This window comes from Myotis lucifugus, unplaced genomic scaffold (genome assembly GCF_000147115.1).
Source record: "Myotis lucifugus unplaced genomic scaffold, Myoluc2.0 scaffold_61, whole genome shotgun sequence".
Taxonomy (NCBI): domain Eukaryota; kingdom Metazoa; phylum Chordata; class Mammalia; order Chiroptera; family Vespertilionidae; genus Myotis; species Myotis lucifugus.
The window spans coordinates 3,470,607-3,481,697 of NW_005871109.1; the positions used below are offsets into that span (position 1 = coordinate 3,470,607).

An 11,091-nucleotide genomic window follows, 5' to 3' on the forward strand; every position below is an offset into this window, starting at 1 on the left:
CAAATTACCTCCATCTTGTTTGGCAATTTATCTGCTTTCCTTTAGATTACCAATGGAGGGCGTAGTGAAGGTACGGTCAACTTCCCAAGTTTGTTTATTCTATTAGGTAGAATTATTGCTTTTTTTTTTTTAAAGGAACATAAATCTTAAGTCATTAAAATCAAGAAAAGCTGCATAATAAATTATTTCTCCTGTTAAAAATAAGTGAAAGATAAATTTTGGAAATAATCATTTAATAATCAAATACTCAGCAATTCTCATATCATGAAATTATAAAAGCTGTCCAGAAGGAGGGGGCTTCATCATTGCTGCGTAAGCTCGTGGCCACTCACTCCGTCGCAACCTTGACTTAATAATAAAGAGAGAGACACCTATCTTGTATGGCTCAGTGAGCAAACGATGACCTGTGTCGCCCCCAAGGCATGGTCTGATTCCCAGGTACCGTGCGGGGCGGCGTGTGGGAAGGAGGTCGCCTGCCCACGGAGAACAAAGAACCGGGCGCCGCCGGCCTCCCCTCGCCGATCGCTTCGCGAGGCGCCCGGCGGAAACGCTTCCCCGCCTCCAGCCGGCGGGGAGGACCCGGCGCTCTTTGTTCCCAGGAAGGGAGGAGCGGGCGGAGGCCCCGCTGCCATGTTGCGGCCTGGCCTCCGCCTGTTGGAGCCGCGCTGGGCTCCCCTCTGGGCGCCTCCCCGGTGCCCCCCGCGGAGGAGTGAGCTGTGGGGACAGGGAGCTGCCGGCGGTCGGCTGTCCCTGCTCCAGGCTTGGGCGGGTCGTTGGCATCAGCTCTCGGGGCCTTTCCCACATAACGTGCCCGGTTGATGGTTAGATTTTCTATTGCTGATCTCAGTGCTCAGTGTTAAAGGAGGGAGAATGGCTTTTTCTCAGAGTCTCTTACCAGCCGGGATGTTTTTACATGTATGCGAAGGCTCTTGGCATCCTTGAACACAAGGGAATTTCCAGTTGGCTAAACAACTAAATTTTACTGCCCATTTGCGAGTCTGGGATCTGCAGTGCAGGGAAAGTTCCATCGACTGCGGGCCAGGGTCCGGAGTGAATGATAATTGAAGGCGGGCTGCAGATTGTGTGTGAGCAGCGTCTAATTTTGTACTCTTTCTCATTCTAGGTTTTTCATTTCTCCCATCCCCATCCCTCCCCACCCCATCCATTAATATTATTCTTTTGAAGATTCTTCATTGTCAAGCCGCCAAAGTGGAGAGTGCGATCGCAGAAGGGGGTGCTTCTCGTTTCAGGTGTGTGTAGCTTTATTCTGGGCAGTTGTTAAAGACCAGTCCCAAAACCGAAAGAATCGCCACACTAAATAATTCTGAATAAATGTGCTGTACATTTAATTTATAATGTGTCTTGTTCGTTTTTCTTTGAAGTCCTTAAATGTTCATTATCTTCTGTTAATCGCCATGTGAAAATAAATGTAATCAATCGTTTGGCTTTTCATTTGGCGCAAGTTCAGTCTTCATCTGTGGTGTAATTTTCTAAAATACAGAATAATTAAAGAGATCCTTTATCCCTCTGAATGAAACATAATTGGGGTCTAGTTTTTTAAAATGTTTTTCTTTTAATTAGTGCTTCTTCGGGCGGAGGAGGAAGTAGGGGTGCACCTCAGCACTATCCCAAGACTGCTGGCAACAGGTAAACATGTAAAAACAATGAGTTTTACAAATAACAGATTGTATTAATAATCTTTGTCATGCATAACAAAATAATTACAGCATTAGACATCAGGAATCCCAACCTAATGATTTCTGCAAAAGAACCTAAATTTAGATTATACATGTAACATGGTCATGAGACTTAGAAAATGTTGGTTCCCAGGGTGGGGCAGCATTGGCAGCACCTGGGAGTCTCTTAGACATGTAAATCCTCGGGCCCTGCCCCGACCCGACCCACTGCGGCAGAAACGAGTGGGCCCAGCAACCTGTTCTAACAAAAGCCCGTAAGGCGATTCAGATGCATACTTGTTTGAGAACCACTGATTGAGTTTTTTAGTTGTAAGGCAAATTGAGAAACCCTAAACTGAAATTTGTTTTATTTAGAAGGATTTGTGATCAGTATGACAGTTGATATATGTGTTTGGGTGCTACATTTTAAATTGTCTTAATTTCAATTATAAATATATTTTTATTAGCGAGTTCCTGGGGAAAACCCCAGGGCAAAACGCTCAGAAATGGATTCCTGCACGAAGCACTAGACGAGATGACAACTCCGCAGCAAACAACTCCGCAAATGAAAAAGAACGACATGATGCAATCTTCAGGAAAGTAAGAGGGTAAGTTTATAGGTCTACTTGGTCTTTTAACAAATGCCGGTGTGGATGGTTCTATCTTAAAGAGCAGCACCATCAGTATTTGGGGGCTTAGAGTTGCTTTCAGCCTGTTGTGCTGACATTGCCCATGTCTGGTGTGTAACCCAGTGAAGTGCACAGAACAGGTCTTAGCTCCTGCATCTGGCCTTGATAATAGGGGGGCTCTTGTTCTCTGGTTTTTGAGGACGAGTGAAAGATCTGTCAGACAGCTGGGGACCCCCAATCAGGTACAGATATTATCATCTAAATTACAGTGACAGGGTTTGTTAAAAGTCTCTGGTTAGATGGGTACAGAGAAATGTCTTGATATTAAAGGGAGACGATAGAAGAAAAAATGAACATAATTTAAAAACTGTTTTTCAAGTTAATAATTCTTTGTGTGTTAGCTGACACTTAAGTGTGATTCCTTTTTCCCCAGCATACTAAATAAGCTTACTCCTGAAAAGTTTGACAAGCTATGCCTTGAGCTCCTCAATGTGGGTGTAGAGTCTAAACTCATCCTTAAAGGGGTCATACTGCTGGTAAGTTAACTGAAAGGGTAAGAAAAATATTAAACCAATCTTGGGTTTTTTCACACTTGTATTATTGCTGAGAACTCTGAGGTATGAGCTACGTAAATGTGTTTTTGAATAATGGTGATTTTTTTAAAACCCACTAACTTAATGGCATCAAACTTAAAAAGTGGTTTTTTAATTGTTCATACTATGGTTGCATGGAAAGTTAATGGGCTTATCGTAAACAGGCCTATTTGGGTTTTTTTGTTTGTTTTTCAGCCAGTTTTGATCTTGGGTGAATTTGCATGATAGTGATAGAACATTCCAGTGTCTGTTTACAGTTTTGATGTTCAGCATACTAGTCATGGGGGGTGGGGGGGGGGCTGCAGTGACTAGTATGAGATCTGTATAACTGGGCTTTAATACACTAAGTGGCCAGGTTATTATGACCACCCCACCAGTACTTCATTGACACTTCCAAAAATACTGAATATTGAAAACTTCCTAAGCAAATACTCGCAAGGTTTTATTATTATTATTATTTGCGTAACTAATTCTCTTCATTGTACTGATGGGGTGGTCATAATAATCTGGCCACTCAGTGTATACTATAATAGCTAACAGTTAAATACTTGTGTTTTTCTAAGCACTTTACTTGCATTGTCTAATTCAGTTTATACTGTAAACCTTACAAAAGAGGGGTTTTTTTATTCCTAAATTATAAGTGAGGCATGGAGAATTTGTCAGTAAGAAATTTGAGAAGATTAAGAGTGCAACGAATCATTACGTTATAAAGGAAGGATTAAGTTGTCATATTTAGTATTTTTAAAATGACATTTCCTGTAGATTGTGGACAAAGCCTTAGAAGAGCCAAAGTATAGCTCGCTGTATGCTCAGCTATGTCTGCGATTGGCAGAGGATGCACCAAACTTTGATGGCCCAGCAGCAGAGGGTCAACCAGGACAGAAGCAAAGCACAGTAAGTGGTAGTGCTTCCTTTGCCTATTTTTTAAAGTTGATTTGGAAGATTTCATTAATAAAACTTTGCAAATGTCTTTTGTTTTTAATAGACATTCAGACGCCTCCTAATCTCCAAATTACAAGATGAATTTGAAAATCGAACCAGAAATGTTGATGGTGAGGATTTATATTTGATATTAAGTAGTACTGTACATTTTCAACTTAATTCTGAATGTTGACTTGAATTCTTTTATTTTTTCCAGTCTATGATAAGCGTGAAAATCCCCTTCTCCCCGAGGAGGAGGAACAGAGAGCCATTGCTAAGATCAAGATGTTGGGGAACATCAAATTCATTGGAGAACTTGGAAAGCTTGATCTTATTCATGAATCTATCCTTCATAAGTGCATCAAAACAGTAAGTATGATTAAGAATTAGGCTTAGATAATCACAATTATTTGGGGGAAATGAGTCAGTTATAATTGTTTCTGCCATCTGAGAATGTTAGTCGACTAATTATTTTAGATGACCAGCAAAACTTGAATGTTCTGAACATGGAAGTAAGTATGCAGTGCAGTAAGGTAGGGGTAAAACTGATGGGATTCCTTCACAGTTCAAATAGAAAGTACTGTTAGATACGATAGGAACTCTGAGTCAATGCAAACATAAGGGAAAGTACTACATAAACATGATTTTTGTCAACATATCGGTCATTTCTTTCGGTAGCTTTTGGAAAAGAAGAAGAGAGTCCAACTCAAAGATATGGGAGAGGATTTGGAGTGCCTCTGTCAGATAATGAGGACAGTGGGACCTAGATTAGACCATGAACGAGCCAAGGTACGTGTGTTACTAACAAATAATATGAGTAGTTTATCTTGATTTCATTAAAATCAGATGACTTTTAATGATAAAGGGGATTGCCATATTTAATCATTAACCTTGATTAGAATCTGGAAGTCTTAAAAGCCTTAAGTAGTATACATTTGCCATAACACTTTCTTTTAACGATTTTTTTTATTTTACTTTATTAGTCCTTAATGGATCAGTACTTTGCCCGAATGTGCTCCTTGATGTTAAGTAAGGAATTGCCAGCGAGGATTCGTTTCCTGCTGCAGGTAAAACTGGTTTCTTTAATTATGTTGATGAGCTCACTTTTTCTGTTTAGAATATTAAAATGAAATTTATTAAAACTATTTTTAAATTAAAGGATACCGTAGAGTTGCGAGAACACCATTGGGTTCCTCGCAAGGCTTTTCTTGACAATGGACCAAAGACGATCAATCAAATCCGTCAAGATGCAGTAAAGGTAAGATTTTTTTCTTTTAGCAGGTGGGCTTTAAGATTATGACCAAAGAGCCCTCTTAAAACTTGTTTGAGACTATCTCATCTTACTGGTGGAGCTCAGAAATTATAAATAGTACCCTGATAGTCTAATTTTTCTGGTTTCCCCCAAAATAAGAATTTTAGTTTTATGTAAGTGTCCAAAACAAGTATTCTATTCACTTTATTTCTAAAGGATCTAGGAGTGTTTATTCCAGCTCCTATGGCTCAAGGGATGAGAAGTGACTTCTTTCTGGAGGGGCCGTTCATGCCACCCAGGATGAAAATGGATAGGGACCCACTTGGAGGACTTGCTGATATGTTTGGACAAATGCCAGGTGATTTTGAACAAAATAGTGGTTTGTTTAAATTTAAAAATCAGTATAACAAAATAGAATTGTAAAATGATGTCCCATGTATGTATTTCAAGGTAGTGGAATTGGTACTGGTCCAGGAGTTATCCAGGATAGATTTTCACCCACCATGGGGCGTCATCGCCCAAACCAGCTCTTCAATGGCCATGGGGGACACATCATGCCTCCCACACAATCGCAGTTTGGAGAGATGGGAGGCAAGTTTATGAAAAGCCAGGTAAGAAAAACTTAAGAATGTTTAAGCAAAAAGTATTAAACCCTGTAACGTGATTTAGTTTTGCTTTTTAAAAAGTGCAAATACTTTAGGGTCATGTGTGTTTTTCTAAACCAAATTTACATCTGTGGCAGTTGTTTTAAACTGGGTGAAATACTTGTCCTTAAGATTAGTAAAGTATTAGTAAAATCACATCACTTTATTTCCTGTTAGGGTTAGATTTTTATTCTTCCCTGTTTCATCTTTTACTTTCTCTGGGCAAATTCAGTTAAGCTTTCCTTATGGCTTGGCTCATCCCTTTGGTACTTTATTACCATAATTTGTGGACCCCTTTTTATCTAGACTTTCTTTCTCCCTTTCTGAAATAGGGGCTAAGCCAGCTCTACCATAACCAGAGTCAGGGACTCTTATCCCAGCTGCAAGGACAGTCGAAGGATATGCCACCTCGGTTTTCTAAGAAAGGACAGCTTAATGCAGATGAGGTACATTTGCCTATGTTACTTGATATACCACAGTTTGTCAATTCAGAAATTGCCCGATGATTATAAAAAGACGCGTTAGAGGACTTAAATGCTGGAATTCTTCATCTTCTTTCTTCCTTTTTCTGTACTACTTTTTCTATCTTTATATGTCCAGCGTCCTATGAGCGAAGATTATGAGATATGAGGGCAAGTTTCTTAAAGTGTTCAGTGAGAACAAGGAAAATGGTTGTCAAGATTTTGATTGTGATTTCCCTCTAACTAGAATGACTTAACATTAAAACAAGATATTTCCTAAACTCTAATTACATTTTCTGGTTATTTTAGTGATGCCAGTCCTAGGAGAATTCTGATATAAGTGTAAGAATTAATAGTATCTGATTCTCCTATGAATCAGATCTTCAGGGTTCTAGACAGAAATTAAACCTGTTAACAAAGAGTACCTTTTTAGTTATTGGTGAAATTTACATTCCTGCCCTAGGATTTTGGAATGTTGCATTTGGTATCTTACCAACTGCATGTTGTTAACTTGGGTATCTGTTTTGATTTGTTTTCAATTCTAGATTAGCCTGAGGCCTGCTCAGTCGTTCCTAATGAATAAAAATCAAGTGCCAAAGCTTCAGCCCCAAATAACTATGATCCCTCCTAGTGCACAACCACCACGCACTCAAACACCACCTCTGGGACAGGTATAGCAACTTCTACTTCATACTTTCTGAAGATGTCTAAAGATTTTCTTAGTGTATTCCCTCTAAATTCACGAGTTTATTTTTAATTTCTTATTAAAACATTCACACCTATTATGTTGTTTTTTAGACACCTCAGCTTGGTCTCAAAACTAATCCACCACTTATCCAGGAAAAGCCTGCCAAGACCAGTAAAAAGCCTCCACCCTCAAAGGAAGAACTACTTAAACTAACTGTAAGTTTCAGATAATCTCATAGTCTAGATCATGAAGTATATTTGGTTTGATTTTTTTTTTTTTTTAAGAAAAAGCACTGAAGACATTTGGATTGTGTTCTTTTCAGGAAACTGTTGTGACTGAATATCTGAATAGCGGAAATTCGAATGAAGCTGTCAATGGTGTAAGAGAAATGAGGGCTCCTAAACACTTTCTTCCTGAGATGTTAAGCAAAGTAATCATCCTGTCACTAGACAGAAGTGATGAAGATAAAGAAAAAGCAAGTTCTTTGATCAGTTTACTCAAACAGGAAGGCATAGCCACAAGTGACAACTTCATGCAGGTAGAATACTTTTCTGATTCTGTGAGGACTCTTTCCATTCAAATTTAAGAACAGATAAACTGACTGTTACATATTCCTTTTAAGGCTTTCCTGAATGTATTGGACCAGTGCCCCAAACTGGAGGTTGACATCCCCTTGGTGAAATCATATTTAGCACAGTTTGCAGCTCGTGCCATCATTTCAGAGCTGGTGAGCATTTCAGAACTAGCTCAACCACTGGAAAGTGGCACCCATTTTCCTCTCTTCTTACTTTGTCTTCAGCAACTAGCTAAATTACAAGATCGAGAGTGGTTAACAGAACTTTTTCAACAAAGCAAGGTCAATATGCAGAAAATGCTCCCAGGTAAGAGAATGATGGGGAGTTTTTTGTTTTGTTTTTGTTTTTTATGCTAAGTCTAGATTCCTTAGTACCTTGAATGGAGTTGTGTAGGTCAGATGGTGTGTCTGTCCTGCCCAGATAATAAGCATTACCTCACACAAGTAGATTTCACTTTGTTATTAAAAAGTCATGATTTTTAACTACTTTAATTTGCTTCATATGTCAAGAGTTTTCTTTGCTGGGTTAGCTCTTTATTCTTTTTCATGAATCTTGTACATTTGGAAAATTGTCACCTGATACAAAAATGGCTTTGTCTTTTCAGAAATTGATCAAAATAAGGATCGCATGTTGGAGATTTTGGAAGGAAAGGGACTGAGTTTCTTATTCCCACTTCTCAAATTGGAGAAGGAACTATTGAAGCAAATAAAGTTGGATCCATCCCCTCAAACCATATATAAGTGGATTAAAGATAACATCTCCCCCAAACTTCATGTAGATAAAGGATTTGTGAACATCTTAATGACTAGGTAAGAAAATGTTGGCCGCCTACAAAATGTCTGTAGGGTAAGGGAGTAAGAATTGTCTGTTATTAGTTAGAAAATTTACTTTTGGGTTCTAATAAGATCTTTTTCTCTGTAGCTTCTTACAGTATATTTCTAGTGAAGTAAACCCACCCAGTGATGAAACAGATTCTTCCTCTGCTCCTTCCAAAGAGCAGTTAGAGCAGGAAAAACAACTGCTTCTTTCTTTCAAGCCAGTGATGCAGAAATTCCTTCACGATCATGTTGATCTACAAGTCAGTGCCCTCTATGCTCTTCAGGTGCACTGCTACAACAGCAACTTCCCAAAAGGTGAGAGGACCAGCCTCAGAAAAGGGGCAGGTAGGGGGCTACTTTTAAACAGCACATTAAATAATGAGATGACATTTTGTTTTTAGGCATGTTACTCCGCTTTTTTGTTCACTTCTATGACATGGAAATTATTGAAGAAGAAGCTTTCTTGGCTTGGAAAGAAGATATAACCCAAGAGTTTCCGGGGAAAGGCAAGGCTTTGTTCCAGGTAAATGTTATGCTGGAGAAATTTGGTCTGCTTTTTCCAGTTTACTTGGTCTTACTGTAGTGACAAGTCTTTAAAACTGAAATACAAGCAAAATAGTCATAATGGTTTGAAGGTACCATTCTGCGCTGTCATGCTGTGGTAGAGTAGGTAGTTAGCTTCAGCAAAATGAGGTAAAGCTATGAAGTAAAAGGCTTCAGTCTTTTGTGTAAAATGTTAGGTTAGAGGTGGCTAATTTTATTTTAAGTAAAGCCACTTAAAGGCTGGGTGAGATTGCAAGGTGGGTTTAAGCCTTTTTTTAATGCCATTAAAAAGGAGATTGTTTTTTCTCATAGCTTGATTTTCAGTCTTACTGAGTGGAATTCTGGTTCTAGGGGATTCTAAATGACAGCAGGTTCCAGGCCAGATACAGAGATTCTGACTTCATAGGTCTGTGGTACACGATCCAGGTGATTGTTAGACTAGTGTTCCAGGGGACCAGGCCTTGAGAAACTGGTCTACAGTATCTTATCTGTACTCCTAAGGCTCTATGAGGATCAATCACCCTTGCAGCATTTACACTTAGCTCTGTCCTTGGAGAGACTAATCCAGCAATTTTGGGGTGCTAGACATTTATTTAGGAATCTTTTCTTGACATTTTTTAAGAGGGGGGAAGGGAGAAAGAAACATCAGTCAGTTGCCTCACACACACAAGCTGGCTGGGCATCGAACCCATAGCCCAGGCATGTGCCCTGGCCTGGAAGCAGACCCACGCAACCTTTGGGTGTATAGGAGGACACACCAACTGAGCTACACCAACCAGGGCTAGGAATCGTCTTTTCTCCTCTCTCCTTCACAGTATAGCTTTAACAGATGTAGGTTTGGAAAGAGCATCTGTCTCCTGTCTCCTAAAAGGATCCTGAAATATGTAACGAGTGGTGTCAAAAAATGACATCTGAGCTAACTTACCATAAATAGTTTATATCAGTGGTCACCAACTTTTCAAACCTCATGGACACCAGTGGTCTGCTGACCACCATTTGGGACTGCTGGCTTGTATGATATCCAAAATCTAAATAATGAATACTTTAAAAAAATAACTTTAAAGCTAATATATAAATAGTATATTTGCTTTATGTCCTGGAAACAATTATAAAAGGTAAACATAAAGCTGCTGTCCTTTGGTGGGTGCTAATTCGGTCTTCAAAGCTTCTGTTTTGAGTTTTTCCGTCAGTACTACCTATTTTTTTACGTTACAAATTAATTTACAGGTGAATCAGTGGCTAACCTGGCTAGAAACTGCTGAAGAAGAAGAATCAGAGGAAGAAGCTGACTAAAGAACCAGCCAAAGCCTTAAATTGTGCAAAACATACTGTTGCTATGATGTAACTGCATTTGACCTAACCACTGCGAAAATTCATTCCGCTGTAATGTTTTCACAATATTTAAAGCAGAAGCACGTCAGTTAGGATTTTCTTCTGCATAAGGTTTTTTTGTAGTGTAATGTCTTAATCATAGTCTACCATCAAATATTTTAGGAGTATCTTTAATGTTTAGATAGTATATTAGCAGCATGCAATACTTACATCATAAGTTCGCAAGCAGAAGGCAGTCTATTGCAAGGATCTTCTTTGCTGCCAGTTATCATAGGCTGTTTTAAGTTAGAAAACTGAATAGCAACACTGAATACTGTAGAAATGCACTTTGCTCAGTAATACTTGAGTTGTTGCAATATTTGATTATCCATTTGGTTGTTACAGAAAAATTCTTAACTGTAATTGATGGTTGTTGCCGTAATAGTATATTGCCTGTATTTCTACCTCTAGTAATGGGCTTTACGTGCTAGATTTTAATATCCTTGAGCCTGGGCAAGTGCACAAGTCTTTTTAAAAAGAAACATGGTTTACTTGCACAAAACTGATCAGTTTTGCGAGATCGTTAATGCCCTTGAAGTGGTTTTTGTGGGTGTGAAACAAATGGTGAGAATTTGAATTGGTCCCTCTTATTATAGTATTGAAATTAAGTCTACTTAATTTATCAAGTCATGTTCATGCCCTGATTTTATATACTTGTATCTATCAATAAACATTGTGATACTTGATATAGTTGTGTGTGACTTTAAGTTATCATCCACCAACTTCAAAGTTTGGGAACTTTAAATTCTTACTACTCTACCTTTCCATGATGAGTCAACTTCTCAGGTCAGGTTATTGGAAATAATATATAAACAATTCCTGTAATCAAAGGCAGTGCTGAGATCATAAGTCTCATAGTAAGTACATAGCAACAAACTTGGGTGGTGAGTAGAACCAATGTTTGTGTCCTATTTGAGTCA

General features: G+C 38.8%; 1 protein-coding gene and 1 non-coding gene across 2 annotated transcripts in view; both read left to right on the top strand.

Moving 5' to 3' along the window:
* The window catches only part of EIF4G2 (eukaryotic translation initiation factor 4 gamma 2), a 14,862-nt gene extending 4,005 nt beyond the window's left edge, over window positions 1-10,857 (top strand). Inside the window, exons 3-23 of the mRNA XM_023754587.1 lie at window positions 1,186-1,250; window positions 1,582-1,647; window positions 2,144-2,284; window positions 2,739-2,841; window positions 3,661-3,792; window positions 3,884-3,950; window positions 4,037-4,188; window positions 4,498-4,608; window positions 4,803-4,886; window positions 4,979-5,077; window positions 5,288-5,429; window positions 5,522-5,682; window positions 6,048-6,161; window positions 6,722-6,847; window positions 6,975-7,079; window positions 7,187-7,402; window positions 7,487-7,745; window positions 8,044-8,248; window positions 8,361-8,572; window positions 8,659-8,780; window positions 10,028-10,857. Coding sequence (XP_023610355.1) covers window positions 1,186-1,250; window positions 1,582-1,647; window positions 2,144-2,284; window positions 2,739-2,841; window positions 3,661-3,792; window positions 3,884-3,950; window positions 4,037-4,188; window positions 4,498-4,608; window positions 4,803-4,886; window positions 4,979-5,077; window positions 5,288-5,429; window positions 5,522-5,682; window positions 6,048-6,161; window positions 6,722-6,847; window positions 6,975-7,079; window positions 7,187-7,402; window positions 7,487-7,745; window positions 8,044-8,248; window positions 8,361-8,572; window positions 8,659-8,780; window positions 10,028-10,093 — 2,748 coding nt within the window. The 3' untranslated portion in view covers window positions 10,094-10,857. The remainder of the gene's footprint in view (window positions 1-1,185; window positions 1,251-1,581; window positions 1,648-2,143; window positions 2,285-2,738; window positions 2,842-3,660; window positions 3,793-3,883; window positions 3,951-4,036; window positions 4,189-4,497; window positions 4,609-4,802; window positions 4,887-4,978; window positions 5,078-5,287; window positions 5,430-5,521; window positions 5,683-6,047; window positions 6,162-6,721; window positions 6,848-6,974; window positions 7,080-7,186; window positions 7,403-7,486; window positions 7,746-8,043; window positions 8,249-8,360; window positions 8,573-8,658; window positions 8,781-10,027) is intronic.
* Window positions 6,211-6,351, top strand: LOC111826230. Its single transcript, XR_002829517.1, has one exon. It is a non-coding gene; the product is annotated as a small nucleolar RNA SNORD97 (small nucleolar RNA).
* Window positions 10,858-11,091: the final 234 nt, after the last annotated feature.